General features: G+C 47.1%; 1 protein-coding gene across 3 annotated transcripts in view; it reads left to right on the top strand.

Moving 5' to 3' along the window:
- Positions 1–18,313, top strand: part of VANGL1 (VANGL planar cell polarity protein 1) — a 58,586-nt gene that overhangs the window by 4,206 nt on the left and 36,067 nt on the right. For all 3 annotated transcript variants that reach the window (XM_043876186.1, XM_043876189.1, XM_043876188.1), the window contains 2 exons: positions 7,060–7,265; positions 14,935–15,067. In XM_043876186.1, the coding sequence (XP_043732121.1) occupies positions 7,195–7,265; positions 14,935–15,067 (204 nt within the window). In that variant the 5' untranslated portion in view covers positions 7,060–7,194. The remainder of the gene's footprint in view (positions 1–7,059; positions 7,266–14,934; positions 15,068–18,313) is intronic.

Raw genomic sequence — 18,313 nt, 5'->3', positions numbered from 1 at the left:
TAACCGTCCAAACCCAAGTTCACTTTATTACTTAATAGCTCTAGGCAGAGCTGTTGATGTTTTTATAATTTCCTTTTCTGAGAAGGTTAGCTTATGTTTACCAGTCATTACTATAGCATATTATTTCCCTCTTATGATTTTCTGAACACTGTTTTCCTTTTAAGTAAGAGTCACGTATATTTTATGTAAGTGAACATGGCTTTAGGGGCAGATAAAGTATCCCATGCAGGAGATGGACTCAGACTCAGTTTCTCTGAGTCTGCCCATGCAGGAGACGTGAGAGACTCAGGTTTCTATGCCTGGGTCCAGAAGATCCCACAGAGTAGAAGATGGCAAACTCACTCCAATATTCTTGCCATGGACAGTGGAGCCTGGCAGGCTACAGTCCATGTGGTTGCAAAGAGTCAGACATGACTGACTGGGTGAACACACGCATTCTCTTTGAAGCCACTGATCCCCATTTTGCTTTTAAGAAAGGATGGTGAAGAAGATTCTCTGCTGCTGTTGCCAGGGAATTCCAGACTTAAGATGCTGCCCTCCTGCCCCCCTGAGATGTGACTTGATGAGCTCTGAGCCCTATCCTGTCGTTTGCCTGCAGTTCCCGGAAGGGATAAGTGACAGGAGGGGGAGGCAGAGAACTAATGCTGATTCTTACTCAGTGTATCTGGAATATAACCTTTGCCGGTGAGAGAGACTTGTGTGAGCAGCAGGGCACCTCCACTCTCGGTGGTTCAGCTGTCCCTGTGGAATCTAATCTCTGCATCTTTTCCCTCTGTTGTAAAATTGAGGATTTAAAATAGATGATCTCTAAGGTTTCTTCTGCATGAGTCCGTGGCCTCCACATCTTGATATCTTGCCACCAGAACCCTTACTTCGCTCAGCGTGCATTACTGAGAGCCTGGTGTGCTCCTGGGGTTGAAGAGACAGTCGTGAAAGAGGCGCCGCCCTTGTGGAGCTTCCTATCTCTCCAGGAGCCAGTCCCCGTGTATCTGAAAACCAGGATGTCAAGGAGAAGTGCAGGGAGCTGAGACTGGAGGATCAGGAGAGGCTTCTTGAAAGAAGCCGTATTTCATTTGAGAGGGATGGGTAGGAACTGGGTGGAATGAGGTGGTTGAAGAGTCAGAAGAGCGTATACACTGAGGCTGCAGAAAGGCATGGTGCCTTAGAGCAGGGGTCCCCGACGTCTGGGATCTAATGCCTGATGACCTGAGTTGGAGCTGATGTAATAGAGTCTAATGTGAAATAATAATAGAAATAATGTGCACCATAGACGTCATGTGCTTGAACCATCCCGCAAGCAACCCTCCCCCCAGTTCCGTGGAAAACTTGTCTTCCATGAAACCAGTCCCTGGTGCCAAAAGGGTTGCGGACTGCTGCCTTAGAGGACCTTAGAAAGAGAAGGAAGGCCAAGCTGGAGATATGGGCAGGGCCTGGCCGACCAAGTGAAAGGTTTTGTGTTTTATTTGAAGCATAGCAGAACACCAAGGAAGGGTTTCAAGCAGGGAAACAACGTCCACATTGTGACCTGAGAGATCGCTCTGGCTGCTGCCCAGTCAGGGTCTTGTCAGGGGTCAGCATGACGAAGGGACGTTCTGCATTCCAGGATCCACATTTACACCTTTTACGACCCTATCCCATTCAGGCTAGTGCACAGCCTATGGGTTTATTACCCAGGGAACCCGATCCCTTTTCATTTATCTTCCCGATAAGGCGTCCCCCTCTGACCTTATCTGAGGTCTGCTAATTTCTTGTGCATACAAGGGAGCTATCTTCTGAATGCGTTGCTGCAAAGATAAACTTCAGGATGTGTTTTTCTGTTAACCATACCGAAGCTCTTATGTTGGCTTTTGAAATGAGTTCACTCTGGATTTTGTCAGTTTGCCTTTGGCTGCTGCTTTTTAATCCTCACTGAGATCTTGAAAAAAACTGATAGCTCGGATAGAAACTGTGATGTCGAAGGGGCCCGAGCTCTGTAGAACCTGGATTCTGTGAGGAAACCTGCAGGCTTTGTAATAGTTTAACCCTGTGTCCCCAGAGCCTGGAGGAAGCGGGTGGCTGAGAACCAGAAGAGTGAAGGGTGGGTCCCAGGGGACAGAGGGCAGTTAGTGACAGTGAAATATGTGGGATGAGAGGGAGAGGAAGTTATGAAAATGGTGCCTGGTTGGCTCTATAGGGTCAGTAGGGTGACTGTATAACGCCAGTGAAGGAAATTGAATAGGCCGGAGCACTGGAGAGCATCTTGGGGGTGATGATAATCCCAAGTGGAGCAAGAGGGATCTAAGTAGGAAATGCAAGTGTGTGTGTGCTCAGTTGCTGAGTTGTGTCCAACTCCTTGTGACCCCCATAAGCTGTACCCCACCAGGCTTCTCTGTCCAGGCAAGAATACTAGAGTGTGTTACCATTTCCTACTCCAGGGATTCTTCCCGGCCCTGGGAATTGAACCCGAGTCTCCTGCGTCTCCTGCACTGGCAGGCGGATTCCTTACTTCTGCACCACCTGGAAAACACAAGTAGGAAATGTGCACTGGGGATTTATCCTTGCAGTAAGTATCTGTTGGGTACCTCTTATGTTCAGTGTATCCCAGGAGCTTATCCTAGAGTAAATCCATAGATGGAGGAGAATAATGGGAGAGATTTTGTTTTTTTTTTTTTGGCTGTGCCCTGTAGCATATGGGATCTTTGTTCCTTGACCAGGTATCGGACCTGAGCTCCCTGCATTGGAAGCTCAGAGTTTTAACCACTGGATCAGCAGGGAAGTCCCATAATGGGCAAGTTTTGAGACTTAAGGGGTGCTGGGGGAGAGGGGAAGGAGCATGGGAGAAGCAGTAGCATAAACACTGTCACGTTGGAGGAGGGCAGGCAGCAGAGAGCTCCGTGAGGGCAGCCATGTGCTACAGACTGCTGTCATTGCCGTGCCCCAGCATCACCTAGCAGGTCTCTCATGGCCCCACTAAACATGGAGGCGGATGAATGAATACATGGCATAAGAAGGTCCGGGGGAAGGAGGACAAGGAGGGGACCTTTGGATCTGGCTCATGGCAAACTGTGGCATCAGGGATAGCATCACTGACTCAATGGACATGAGTTTGAGCAAACTCAGGGAGATAGTGGAGGGCAGAGGAGCCTGGCACGCTACACAGTCCGTGGGGTCACAGAGAGCTGGATACAACTTAGTGACTGAACAACAGCAACAATCCGTGGCCAACTTAGAGCTGTTTCAGTGGAGTGTCGAGGATGGAGAATTGGGATGACAAGAGGGAGGGGATGGCAGGATCTACAGATCACCCCTTTGATAAGTATAGGCAGGAATTGTCTGGAGAGAAACCAGACAAGGGCAGCTGGTAGACTGGAGGAGAAGCCCTCCCCCTAAGAGCACTTGGGAGCCCATGATTTCCTCTGAGGGACATGCCCAGAGTTGCTTTACTGGATGGCTGGAGGTTTTAATGAGGATGAAGGATGACTTCCCTTTGCAGAAGGGCAGGGGGAATAAAACTTGGGTTAGCATGTGCCAGAGACTTTATTTTGGGAGTTTCCAAAATAAATTGTAAATCGATGCTTACAACAACCCTAGGAAGAGACTGCATTAAGTCTCTCTCTCTTTTTTTTCTTTTTACCGAGGGGAGGTAAATTCACAGAGGAAAGCATCTGTCATACTGTGTCATGGCCAGGAAATGTGAATAGGATCAGCCCAGGTCTTTGGAGCCTGGGGTGCCTGCCTCTGAGACACCTCGGCAGCATTTAGCCAGAAATAGCTATAAGTTGGCATGGAAAGGAGACTCGAGAGTTATGGGTTGAAGGGCAAAAAAAAAGCATAGACATTGTGGATGGTCAGTTCTGGATGTAGGAGACGGCAGTCAGGTTTCTGGGCCAAGCAGCCTGGTATGAGAACCTGCAGGTTAGCAGAGAGCTGGGTGAAAGGCCTTCGGGGAAAGAGGCTTGTTCAAGGGCAGGTCTAGAGATTTTGGCTCACCTTTTAAGGCTGATGTCTGGCAGGTATGAAGCAGAACAAGCAGCAAGGAAGCAGGAAGGAAGTGAGAGTCTGAGGTGCTGAAAGCTCGTCGAAATTGTTACTGAACCTGCTGAGAGGCAGAGTAGGGAGAGAAAAAGGTGAGCTGATTCTTGAAGTCTTCTGCAAAAGTAGGGGTAGGTCCAAGAGCAAAAGTATTTTTTAAATGCCCACAGTGGGGTTTTTTTTCCCCACACTGATTCTTTACAGTCACCTCACAAAACAGGCCACTTTATTTCCACTTTATGGCTGAGGAACCTGAGATTCCGAGGGGGTCAGCAAGTTAGTAAGCCCTGGGCTTACCTGGGATGTGGACCCAGCGCTGTCTGGCTGCGGGTGAGCCTCGGCTGGGCAGGTGAGCACAGGTACTCACTCTGGCCTGCTCCTTTCCCAGCCTTTCTCTTTCTGAGAGAGACATGGAGAGCTGCTGGGTTGAGGACTGGTCATAGGAGTCCTGAGAACCGCAACTGCCCTTTATCTGGCGCATCGGAGTGGTTCTGGGTGCAGTCACAGTTGTAGCTTATTTCTTGCGTGAGCCCTTTTATTCACATTTTACAGATGCGGGTTTCTCTGTGCATGCTAAGTCACTTCAGTCATGTCTGATTTTTTGTGACCCCATGGACTCTAGCCCGCCAGGCTCCTCTGTTCATGGGATTCTCCAGGCAAGAAGACTGGAGTGGATTGCCATGCCCTTCTCCAGGGGATCTTCCCCACCCAGGGATCAAACCCACATCTTTTATGTCTCGTGCATTGGCAGGCGGGTTCTTTACCACTAGCACCACCTGGGAAGCCCAATGTGGGTTAAGAGAGGTTTAACAGTTCAGCTGAGGTCATGTGTCTCATAGGTGAGTAAAACCTGGGATTGGAACCCAGCTCCCAATACTGCATCAGCTTATATCTCCAGATCAACCCTGTGAAGTCTGTGCCTAATGGATTTATCCCCATTTGACAGATGAGGAAACCAAGGCTCAAGAAGGCAAGTGACTTGTCCCAGGCTGTATTTGACAGTGAGGAGCTCTGGCTAGACCCCAGCTCTCTCACTGCTCCCTTTGGACTCACATAGGAGAGCAGACATGAAATGATGTCAGGATGTCAGGCTGAGGGAGGCTAGCCCCAGTGACGGACCCGAGGGAATGAATGACGAGGGCAAACACCACGTAGGTGGTCCTGAGGCTTGAGATTTGCTGGCCAGTGGTGGTTCTCCAGTAGTCCCCTCCAGAGTGGCAGGTCATTCCTGAGGAGCTTTGGCCTCTTCCCAGCTGAGGGTGCTGTGCTGTGCTGTGTTTAGTTGCTCAGTCATGTCCGAATCTTTGTGACCCCATGGACTGCAGCCCACCGGGCTCCTCTGTCCATGGGGATTCTCCAGGCAAGAATACTGGAGTGGGTTGCCATGCCCTCCTCCTGGGGATCTTCCCAACCCAGGGGTCAAACCCAGGTCTCCTGCATTGCAGGCGGATTCTTTACCAGCTGAGCCACCAGGGAAGCCCCCCAGCTGAGGGTAGTGGTGGTATTTGCAGCCTCTTTGTTTTTTCCTGGCTCTGTTTGCAGTGTCAACTCATGAGGGTCACTGGAAGGAGGAGCCCCAAGGGGCGGAGACCAGCTCTGGGGTGAGGGGTGCAGAGCTCCTTTTTCTCTTGAAGTAAAGGTTTTTAACATGTGGGGCTCAGGAATGTACTTGGAAATGTTTCCAATTTTTTTTTTTATTGCATAGCAGTGTCTAATGAAAGTATGGCAAAAGACCCAGGAACCTGCAACAAACAAATCACCTGCTTTCATTTTCTGATGTTCCCTCATCCTCGTCCTTACACAAGCAGTCTTCTTGTCATCCAGTCGCTCAGTCGTGTCCGACTCTTTGTGACCCCGTGGACTGCAGCACACCAGGTTTCTCTGTCCTACACTCTGTCCTGGAGTTTGCTCAAGTTCATGCTCATTGAATCAGTGATGCTGTCTAACCATCTCATCCTCTGTGATTGTAACTGAAGTGTAGATTTCAGTGTCTGTCTACAATGCTACCTGTAGCCTGCTTTTTTAATTAAAAAAAAAAAAATGTATTTGGCTGCATTGAGTCTCATTTGTGGCACATGGGATCTTTAATTGCGGCATGTGGGATCTTAGTTCCCCAACCAGGGGAGTGAACCTGGGCCTCCTTGTGTTGGGAGTGTGGAGTCCTAGCCACCACTAGGGAAGTCCTGTAGCCTGCTTTTAAAATCTATCACTAGATCATACAAACTTCCATTCTTTGTAATATCATTTTAAACAGCTCTATGATATTTCTTTGGGTTTCCCTGGGGTCTCAGTGGTAAAGAACCCGCCTGCCAGTGCAGGAGATGCGGATTTGTTTCCTGGTTTGGGAAGATTCCCTGGAGAAGGAAATGGCAACCCACTGCAGTAGTCTTGCCTGGGAAATGCCATGGACAGAGGAGCCTGGGGGGCTATGGTCCATGGAGTCGCAGAAGAGTCGGATGTGACTTAGCGACTGAACAGCAGCAACAATGACATTTCTTTGGGTGAATGAATCATGTTTCCCTTACCAGTTCCTCCTTTTGGGGAGCATTGAGAGTGTTTCTAGCTTTACACTATTATAGGCAATGTGCCAATAATAGTTTTTCTTTTAAAAAGAGAAATTCTAGAAGTTTGCATTCCTGAATTAAAGAATTGAGAACATTTTTTTTTTCCATTGGCTTTCAGAAACTGAGCAAATGGCTTACAGGCTGCTTCCCTGGGTGTTGCTCTGTAAGCGCCACACTGACAGTGGGGGCTGGACATGGTGTCTCAGGCCTGGAAGCCAGGCAGACTGGGCTGTCTGGGAGATGGCCCAGGGCCAGGCCTCTCCCCATTCCAGTTTACTGCTGCTGCGGTGGGGTGTGGCTTGCCCCCACCCACCTGTCCCCCTCCCAGACACCTAAGCTGAGCATTTAACACCGTTGCTGATGTGTTCCATCACAGAGATCCCAGAGTGGAGGTTGCCACTGTCTTTTATCTTCCAATATAACTTCCTTGAGGTTGGCTGTGAAAGGTGATATCTTTTTTGTTTGTTTTTCTCTTTTTTCCCAGAATTTGTTGCAGTTGAAGAGTGACTCCTTGATTCCCAGGCCCTTTGAGGTCTGAGGAGTCCAGTAGGTGAAATTCTCTCTACCTCTAAGGAGAAACAGTACCTGCTCCTGCAGCAAGAGCAAGCCCTCCATTGCTATGGATACCGAATCCACGTATTCTGGATATTCTTACTATTCAAGTCATTCGAAAAAATCTCACAGACAAGGGTATGTAAGCTCTTGCTTGTTCCCACTTTTCTTCTGGGGGCGGAATTTGCAGGTTTCTCAGGCTTCCTGGACTCACTTTCACAGTCCCCCTGGGGGGCAGCCAGCACTGGAGTTTCAGTCCACTGGTACATGAGAAGCTGAGCTTTCAGAACCTTTTAACATGCACTGGGAGGAACTACACCACCAATTTACATTTTATCGCCACTATTACCGTTGATGACCTTCACTTCTCACAATTGATTTTAAATTAAAGTTTCTGCCTTCGGTGGAAATGTTTTTCATTTCTAAGTACTTCTCCGAGATGACAGTTCTCCCAAAAGCTTTACCAAGTATCTAAGTGAAAGTTTTTAAAAAAAGAAAAAGTGTTAATTTGTCGCTTCTTACCCAGAGCTGCTGACTCATGGTCCATTATGCCCTTGCTGTGAGGTCTATCCACTGAAGTGGCAGGTTGGCAGGCTTGGCCTGGTGCCTGATGTATTTATGTGTCTCTGACTCGTCTTCCCAGTGAGCAGGCCTGGGTTTTGGACATCTGACCTGGGTAATGGGGGGCGGGGACCAAATTTCCCCTCCTCTGTACAGAATGAACAGATCTGCACGGGTGTTCCTAGGGCCACCTGTGTTACTGACCTGCAGAATGGTGAGGGAATGAGTGAATGAGGAGGTAGTGCCAGCCGGTGGAGTGCGGTTGATACAGTTGCAGTGCTGCCTCTTACTTAGACTGCTCAACTTAGACTGCTCATCTGTAAAATGGGTAGAGCGGCACCCTCCTCCCGGGGCTGTGGGGAGGATTAAATGAGATGATGCCTGTGAAGCACTTAACACAACACATCGTAGGCCACTCATCAGTGCCTGGATTTATGCTATCAGTGGCCCTGGCATTTCAGCACCACATTTGAAGGCCCCAGGTGACCCCAGTCCATAGACCCACCTGTGGTCACAGCCCTGCGAGAGCTGGGAATGGGGATGGTAGTGGTGTTTCCTTGACTCAGCAGTTCCCCATACAGGCAGCTGAGTGCAGAGTAGGTAGGATTTTGTTTTGTGAAACAGCAGTATGCCACATATATCTAACTGACTTATTTACTTGTGAGTCCATATGGATCTACACACGCAGAAAGAGGTCTGGAAGGATAGTGTCCAAGCTGCCCCAGGTGGTCCTCCACAGGGAAGGGGTCCACACAGGATGGTGACTGATGGGCACTTTGATGCTTTATCTTTCTACACTTGTTCAATCTCTTTTAAGTATATAAATTTTGTGATTAAAAATACAAATAGAATAAAAATGTAAAAGACTCTCAAAGATTAACGACATGAGAAAATATATATGAGGCCATGTTATTAAAAACCAATATTCAAAACTTTGCACATTATAATAGGTATATATTCTTATGATATGATGAATGGTAACAGATAGTTTGTGTGTGTGTTTTAAACTTTCATTATTTTCTAAATTTCATGTATTGCTCTTACATAATCATGACAATCTGGGGAGAAGAAGTAATGAGCTTGTGCTGGAGTCCAGGCAAGACTTTCTAGTCAGCATGGGAAACAGAAAGAAGTGCGGCTGAGTGAGGCCAGAGCCCAGATCCTGGGAAAGTCAGGAACCCTCTGGTGAGAAAAATTTAATCACCAATTTCAATCAGTGGGTAAACATATCAGATTCGTTCTAAAATACCAGAAACAGCTGTTTAAAAATATCCAATCTTTGAACTTAACCAGGAAAAGCAGTTCCCTGTCAGAGTGCCAAGCTTCCCCGTCCTACACTGTGAGCAGCAGAGTGGGAATCTGGGGTTCTCTGGGTGCCTGGAGACGAGTCGAGCCGCGATGTCTTGCAGGGTTCCGAGGAGAAGCCCTGACTGGCCTCCTTCATCTGCACTCACATCCCCTCCCAGCACTCATTACTCTGTGTTCCCTCAGCCCCTTGGGGCCCCCAGAAATGGATACTGTAGTGCTCTTGTGGTAACTTTAAGAGACTATAACTTTCCATGAAAACAGCACGCAGAACTCTGAGTACCTTCTTGGACCCCTGCAGAAAGCGCTAGGCAAATGATAATACAAGCTGAGACCTTTAATACTTTAATCAGGGAGGTTGCTGAATGCCTACTCAGGAGGCTCTGAGTGAGAGATGATGAGCGGAGATTAATAGGTGCGCTCCCTGGTATCTTTAGAAAAACAACAGCCGCTGAGATGGATCCCCTGACACGGCATAGTGACTGTGGGGTGGAGCTTGTAATCCGTAGATAGTAGGTGTCGGGGGTCCTTTGTCTGGGTGTAAAGGGTACTGAACAGTCATAGTAGCCCTCCAGAGGCATGCCCTGGACCCAGCAGAGGTAGTGTACCAGCGGGGAGTGTCCCTGTGAAGGCTGCCTTGCTCAGCGATTTGAATGGCAGAGGAGGAAGGGAGAGGGACTGTGCTCTCTGGGAGTCGTCGTAGAACTCTCAGAGAGGAATAATGAAGGGCAGCGAACTTGATATGCTTGATGACACTGAGATCATCTTTGGAGTACTGGCAGAGTTCCAAGCCGATGATAGATGACTTTTTCCAACAAAGAAGCTAGTGGTCTGGTTTTTTGATACCTGCCTTCTCCAGAGGATATCCAGTTAACCTGCTGGTAAAATGACGCAGGCTCCAGCCGACCTCACCTAACCTTCGGGTTTAGAGCACCAGTTGCAGCCGCTTCCAGTGCTGTTGACGACCAGTCTGAGAGTACCTGTTAAGACCCTGGGCCGTGGTCCCCCATCCTCACAGCAGCCCTTAAATGGTGGGAGGGGGGACTCCCGTTCAACAGGTAATAACACTGAGATGCAGAGAGAGAGCATTATTTGCCTGAAGTTATGAGGTTGGTCGGGATCCTCAGCTTTCAGGTCCCATTTCTTGCTCCTTTGCAAGCCATGCTTTTCTCCCTGGGCCATGCACGGTGGAGAGCAGCAGGAGTAACTGGTAGGGAAAAAAGGCCTGGAGGGTCAGCCCCGAGCCTGATGTGTAAAATGCATTGTCCAAAAGAGGCTGCCAGAGCGTGGGGGGAGTGGTCCTTTTGTTCCGAGGCCACTTCAGAGTCAGTCTGTGCCGTGCCTGGCCCTCCCACCCGAGAGGAAGCAGCCAGCCAGGCCCTGCAGTTGGTGGAGAGAAAGGACAGGTAGTGGGTGGTGGTAGAGAAGGAAAGGGAGGAGTAACCGGTGAGGCTGGCTTTCCCCCAAATAGAATAGACAAACAACAGAAATAGAGCCAAATCATCTTCCCAGGAAATGCCGATCGTAAGTGGGAATGGTCTGGGGCTCAGTGGGGATTCTGACTGGAGTGAGAGAGACTTTACAGCACCCTCCCAGAGCTCAGCTCTAGGATCGCCTAAACACATGCGTTTGCACATGCACACACCTGCAGGTACAGACAGATGCCCGGCCTCCAGCGTGTTATTGCTTGCCCCCCCATCCCTGACTTATCTTTACCCGTACAGGCAGATGCTCTATGGAGACAGGCTCAGAGATAAAGATACAAGGATTCCTGTGGCTGACACACCTGCCCAGCAAAGGTGTGTAGGTGATCAAGACAACTCAGGTGGAGCTGGAGACATCCAGTGCTCTTGTGTTTGAAAGACCCTTTCAGTGGTTTGGTAGCCTACTCCATGTCTCCTGTTTCTTTGAGACATGGTGAACTGATGGTCTTCACCACTGTGGGGGGGCGGGGGGCTCTCCCGTAGGTACTTGGCATGTCCTTGACGTCACAGCAGTTAACACTCTGAGGATGAAACTTCGGGTACCAACGCAGTGAGGCAGCCATACTGGGCTCACAGCTCTGCATTCTGGAAAGTGCTGTATGGCAGCATTTTTGCTGGACTTCTCTACGTAGTCCAGGCTCAGGCACCTTCCCTGAGCAGTCATTCAGGACCAGTGATTTTTACAAAAGCTGTACAACAGGTCTTACTCCCTCAGCAAGGACCAGCGTGATACACAGCCCACGCTGAGTTGATAGAGGAAGCTTTCCATTGACCTCTTACTTGACAGCATGTGGAAAGCCCTTGGTTCTGGACCCAGTGCAGAGTGTCCTGAGTCCCGCTCCCAGCCTCATCCACTTAATGCTGTTTTATTGTAGAAGCCACACTGTACCTTGTATAGCTAAGCATTGCACTCACGGCTCCCATTATCAGGCCGTCGCTGTATGCAGGGCATTTCACAAACAGGGCTAAGTTATTCCACCTCCCTCCTCCCTTAGCCGCATTTGGGTGGGAGAGCCTTGAGCAGTTTCCTGTATCCTAATCAGCTGGGGTGCTCATGAAAAGGGCAGATTCCTGTTGTCTCTCTGCTCCAGACTATTTCTCTGGGGGTGGGGCCAGCGAATCTGTACTTAATCTGCACCTCAGGTGGCTTGTCTGTACATTCAGATCTTGAGAAGCACTGGTTTAGGGTTTCAGTCTTGGAGGATGAGAAACCTTCCGGGGGTTATCAGGTACTAGTTCCTATCTGGTTTAGCTCTGCTGTTACCAGGGGAATTGTAGAGATCACTTCTCCTTTGGGAACGGTTGGGCCCTTTAAGAACCAGACTAGGCCCACTGGGGTCAAGTCGAGGGATAGCTGGCCCCCCAAGGGGCTGTTTCCAACCCCGAGTGGTTCCCTGCCCGCTTCTGGCCCTAGTAGTGTGCAGGCTGCAGGAATTGGCACACAGTGAAAGAATTTTGATTGCCGGTGGAATTTGTGCTGCCACAGAATTTGACCCGTGGGCCCAGTGAATAGATAGATGGGGTCAGGGGAGCACGTGACTTGGCAGATGGCAGGGCAGTGATAGATGTAAGAGCAGTTGGGGAAAGTGGGAGCAGGGAGAGGAGGACGTTCCCTGGTCTGGCCTGGCTGAGGTGGGGCCCTGGGGAGCAGTGATTCCAGACTTAGTCTAAACAGCTCATTCTAAGACTGACCAGACACATGGGAAATCACTCCCAAATCGCTTATTGTTTCTCACAGGGAGTCCTTTTGAAGTGGTTGTCTTTGGCAGGCCAGAGTGTTGGGCACACTGCGTTGTGTTCCCCAAGGTCAGGGTCCAGTCATCACTTCTAGAAGTAGCTTCAAAGGCAGATTCCGCAGCTCTGGTAGTTCAAGTTTGGGGTATGAGAATGAGCGTTAGGAATACTTAGGCTACAGAATCTTCCATTTTCTCTTCAGATGGTGCAGCGTAGTGGGTCTGAATCAAGAAAGTGGGTTCACACCCTGCTCTGCCGCTTACTCTGACTTTGGGGAGTCCCTCAACCTCCATAAGCCTCAGCTTCCTCAGCTATAAGATGCTGACAATAATACCTCATAGAGTTATTATTGGGATTGGACAAGTTTCATATAATAAAGCACTTGGTAAGGTGCTCTTTGGGGTCCCCGGGTGGCGCAGCAATAAAGAATCCGCCTGCCATTGCAGGAGATGCAGGAGACGTGTGTTCGATCCCTGGGTTGGGAAGATCCCCTGGAACAGGAAATGGCAACCCGCTCCAGTATTCTTGCTTGGAGAATTCCATGGACAGAAGAGCCTGGTGGGCTACAGTCCACGGGGCCGTAAGAGTTTGACATGACTGAGCAAACAGAGTGCTCTGTGTGTTGGGGTGGGGAGCAGGGTGATTGTCAATGAGACACGTCTCTGGATAAACAAACAAAATCTCTTAGCCATTTCCCTAGTTGCCCAGTTAAAATAAAACATCAGTGTTGACGAGAACACATCTCTTTCTGGACTCTTATTTAGTAGTAGATTGTAATGATAGATTATGCCTTAGGGATTAGAGATGCTATCACTGAAAGCGTCTCTGGGACAGCTGGAGCCTCCCTCCCCTTCGAAGGAATTAACCAGGGCTTATCCTAGGGAGTTATGGATAAGGCAGAAGTCTGACCCCACAGGAAGTCCGCGTGTGATTCTGTTAGCTAAGTAGATTAATAGGAGAAATACTGTGCAAGGTAAGAGGGGTTGATTGTATGCTAAAAGCTTCCTTTTCATCTTTCTCCAAGGAGCACGTACTCTGCTTCACCAAGTCAAGTCACATTCTTTGCCATGTGCTGACGGTAACAGCAATAATTATAGCTTTTGTTAACATTATTGCTACTATGTATTATTTCACATCCTTATATCTATGTGGTGTGATTATTATCCCCATTTCATAGATGGTAAAACAGGTTTTCAGAGGTTTGTTGACTAAAATAAAACACACAGCATGGGAGCTATGAGTTCACTTTTATTTGGGACTTCCTGAGAACTAAAGCACAATAGACAGCGTCTCAGATAACTCTGAGGAACTGCTGCAAAAAGGTGGTGGGGGGTGAGCATATATATGACTTGACGAAGCAAGTACATGCAATTAAGCCCACATCTTGGTAGAAGGTTGCTGCTAGTCACGAGGAGCAAATGATCTCTTAATGAATTTAGTGCTTTTCTAAGTATGAAAAGATGTGAGAAATTGGGTTCATAAAACTTTCTCCTGGAAATATCTTGTCTGAAGTCCTGTTCTGCCAGTTTTCCCAGAGCATAGATGGTCTCATTCCTACTCTCTGCCCTGCACTCCCTTCAGGGTGTGTTCAAGGTCACCGACTGCAGGGGCTCGTGACTTCACCCATTGAGCCACTCATGAGACACTTTCCTTAGCTGGCAGGTTGAATTTGTGCAAGCTCGCACATCAAATAGGGACAGAACCAAAATCTGACTGTCTCTGCAGTGTGTGTGCGCGATGCTTCTGTTCTACCTGGAAACCTTGGGGAGGAGGACACCTGGGTAAAGAAAGGGGGACTGACGTCAGGGCGACCTGTAGGACAGAAGTTGAGGGAACTTATTCTTGGTCACTGAGGGGCTCCCTTGGTGGGGCTCCTGGGTGGACTGTTCACAGTTGGGTTTGGGGGTACCAGTCTTCATAGATGGTTAGTGCCCAGGTCATGACTTGCACAGTGGTTAATTCTTTCATAATTTCAGCATTGACCCAGAGCAGAGTGCTTTCCTAATCACCCTAGAAGACCACTCAGGAAGTTTATCTGGGGTAAAATGATTCAGCAGCCTGCTTTCCTTAGAGAAAACACACACATACACATACACACCCACACACACGCACATGTGTGTACGTCTTGGTGTCATTTGTCCTAGCTTTTGTCTGTTTCTGTGGGTGCCTTGAGTTCATCTAGAACCTATGAGAATGATTTTTAGTTTTGAATTTGTAGGAAAGAGAAATAAGTGATTCTCTTGGTTAGAATCTCCCTTCTTCTCTTGTCCAAAGGTGTAGGGCTGACAGTGTGTCCCAGATTTTTTTTGGGCAGACCAAAGCTTAAGTATTTTGCTGTGTTGTCCCAATAAAATAATGTCCTAGAAAATAAGTTTAGGCAAATTATAATCAAATCAGTAATCTTACAGCGAAATGTGCCTTATCTACAGAACTTCTAAAATTCACAATATGAGACTTTGAAAAAACATGACCACTGTTGAGAGAGAAGGAGTGACAGTCTTTGTTTTGGGCCTGAGAGTGCCAGAAAGAAAATAGTAAGTAGGGAATAAAGATCAACTTATTCCTCACAGTGGGGGTGGCAGTGGGTGGGGAGTGGCACAGTATGTGTGTGTGTGTATCTGCAGAATTTTCTTAAATTCAAGATGAAATTCATAACATGTTTTGATGAGGGTTAATTAACGTGATATAAATGTGCTAGCTGATTATCTTTCATGTTTTTTCAGGGAAAGAAATAGAGAGAGGCACAAGTCACCCCGGAATAAAGATGGCAGGGGGTCAGAAAAATCTGTCACCATTCAAGCTCCCACTGGAGAGCCCCTGTTGGCAAATGATTCTGCTCGGACAGAGGAAGCTCAGGTAAGGATCAAAGGCAGTCTGTAAGTACACTACCGCTTGATCAGGCTTCTTTTCTGTAAATGTTTTCCTAAGTCTTGTTGCCATAGGTTCTCTTGGGTTTTTATCTTTATTTTTCTAGCATGTTAATTAGTTTATCTATGTCCCGTGGTTTCTTGTTGGTCTAAGAACAGCCTGTCCTGCGATTGGCCAGCTTGAGGATTATTCTGAAGTGTGATTGGTTGGCTTGCTTGGAATGGTGTTGAAAAGAAGCCAGCCAGGGCTGATGACAGGACAGGGAAGGGAGAGTTGCAGGCTGTGGGCTCTGGAGACTCATTCCAAAGCAGAACAGTATAGAAGAGCAGGAAGCTCGCTCTCCAGAGCCCCTGAGTCATGTTGGGAAGAGGAGCAGAGAGGTTAGGACAGCCCAGACGGAGCCTCACCAAACCAGAGGCCACACACTTAGATGCCTGATAGGGAAATATAAGTGAATGAAATAGGCCCTGGGTTACACAGAAGAGGCAAAAATACGTCAGGCTAGCTTGGCTAGTAATCTGTGTGGTTCATCAGCATCAGGGCTGTAGCATGGAGTGATGGAGTCTGGCACCTGGAGAATGTATTTCTTCTGTCAAAAGAGTGGCAGCTTCTCAGCTCTGAATGCTTATCACTGTGCAAGAATGCAGGAATTCAGTGTTCCTGGGTCTTGCACTATTTAAGAAAAGCTGGAAATTAGGATTTAATGTGAAGTCACCCAAATTTTTTTTTGATGTGGACTATTTTTAAAGTTTTTTTTATTGAATTTGTCTCAATGCTGTTTCTGTTAAAACAGAATGCTGTTTCTGTTTTGGTGTTTTGGCCGCAAGGCATACGGGATCCAATCTCCCGAAACAGGGGTCAGAGCTGCACCTCTTGCATTGGAAGGCAAGGTCTTACCTACTGGACTGCCAGGGAAGTCCCCAAATCACCCAGTTTTAAAGTATTGTCTATTTATTAATTAAAAAAAAAAAAAAACAACATTGTGTTCTTCTCTCTGGGTTCCAACTGTCTCACAGTCCAGTTGATTTGAATAAATGTCTTGAGTTATACTCAGAAATGTGTTTGCACACTGTCTTGAAGTATATGCATGTCCAGCCTTGGCCCCAAATAAACGAATGGGTGCCTGCACAGCTATAAAGATACAGATAACCGTGTATCTGTATGTTCTTAAAAGTACAGACAGATAGATATGCATTGGTAAGCAGATATATGGACTGAAATTGGAATTCTTCAGAGCACACGAGATGCTGTTAGAAGCCAAAGCTGCAGTTGTGGTTGAATGTGGCGTGTGTTCAGTGATAGGTAAATGACTTTAGTCCTGACTGTTGCACTTCCTGCCTTTGTTCTGGGACAGATATAGGGATGGAGAGCCAGAGGGCCAGAGGAGTGGTGGAATGGACTGGGCTGGTCCTAAGATTGGACCACCCCTAAGTGCTCCAGGGGTCAGTTTCTTCTTGGATGAATTCACAGGTGCTGGTGGCCTACTGTGAAGGCAGTTCATCTGTCGTGTCTACATCTTACTCTGAAGTTACATCAGGAAGCTGTTGGTGTTTAGATCAGGGAAAAGCACTGAAATAGGCATTTGGAGGCTGTACTTCTCAGCACCTATGTGACTTTGGGCATGTCCAACCTTTCTGGGCCTCATTTTCTTTATTGAAAATCTAGGGGATTGAGTTAGAGGGTCTGAGATCCTTTCTATTCTGAGAACATCAAGTTTGGGAAGACCTTGGATATCTTCATTTTGGGGCACAAGTGTGCACACATTCTTAAAATGGACAGGGGATTTAGTTAGCAACTCTTTGGCAGGAAAAAGGATGAGTAACTAAATCAGCAACGTCAACCATATAACCACAACACTAGTGATCATTATTTCAGTACTGATCATCGACTGAATATTAGGCCCAGTGCAAAACACGGAATCCAATATTTGTCTTCACTAAGAGTGTAACAAAATAACTTATTTTACTAAACTGTTGGCTTCCCAGGTGGCTCAGTGGTAAAGAATTCACCTGCAATGCAGGAGATGCAGGTTTGACCCCTGGGTTAGGAATATCCCCTGGAGAAGGAAATGGCAACCCACTCTAGTGTTCTTGCCTGGAAAATCCCATGGACAGAGGAGCTTGGTGGGCTGCAGTCTATGGGGTTGCAACTAAGCAACAACAAACTCACCTTGGGTTAAAGCAAGTTGTCCATCTTTGAATGTGTAGCCATTTCGTCCCATGCTTGTCATTTTTTTCTTTTTACAGAATTGAAGTAAATTTACCCAGAGATATGAACAGATCTTAAGTGTATAATTCAATAAGTTGTAACAGCTGAATAAGTCCATATAACCTACCCACCCTGCTATTAAAATGTATATTTCAATCACTCTAGAAAGTTCTCATGTTTTCCCAGTCAATCCCTGCCCCCAGCCCCCTCCAAGGCAAGCCTTGCTTTGATTCAATTGCTATAGATTAGTTTTGCCTGTTTTAGAATTTAATGTAATTGGAATCATATTTTGTTTTGGACCTTTTTTCACTCAGCATCATAACTTTGAGATTTATCCATGTTTTGCTGTGTTTCAGCAATAGTGTTCTAGTGTATGCATATACCACAATTCGTTATCCATTCTTCTTCCTATGGATAGACATTTGAGCTGCATCATTTTGGGCTATTATGAAAATAAAACTATTAAGAAACATTCTTGTACAAATCTTTTTGTGGACACATGTTTTCATTTATTTGGGGTAAAAACCTGGAAGTGGAATTACTGGGGCTATCCAGTTAAGTGTAAAGTCACATTTGTATGAAACTACCAGACCAGTTTTCAAGAGTGATTATACCATTTGTACTTCCACCAGCAATGAGAGAATAGTGGTTGCTTCTGGCTGTTATCTTAAATAACAACTTCTTAGTACATGATACTTGTAACTTTCTGAGTCAAAGAACTATTTGTTCATAGGTTCAGATCTTTATTGCCACCACTACTGTTTCTTTCTGTAGCCTATGCATTTAAATCATATTTATTTATTGTTGCTAGATTTGAGGTTATTGTTTAGCTGTGAGATCTCTAGCTTACCGATTCAGCTATTAACTTAGACTAGATTTTTTGAAATTGGTATCTTATGCATTAATTTCACCCAGCTTACCACCACATCTGACTGTTTTTTCCAACTTAAATCATACACACAAATTTCTGAGGCAGACCCCTTTGGACCCAGTGTGGCTTTTCATCGTCTTCTTGCTCTGTCGTTG

The sequence above is a fragment of the Cervus elaphus genome, chromosome 20 (genome assembly GCF_910594005.1).
Source record: "Cervus elaphus chromosome 20, mCerEla1.1, whole genome shotgun sequence".
Taxonomy (NCBI): domain Eukaryota; kingdom Metazoa; phylum Chordata; class Mammalia; order Artiodactyla; family Cervidae; genus Cervus; species Cervus elaphus.
Note: the sequence above shows the minus strand (reverse complement) of the source record. Positions and strands in the feature narration are given on the sequence as shown.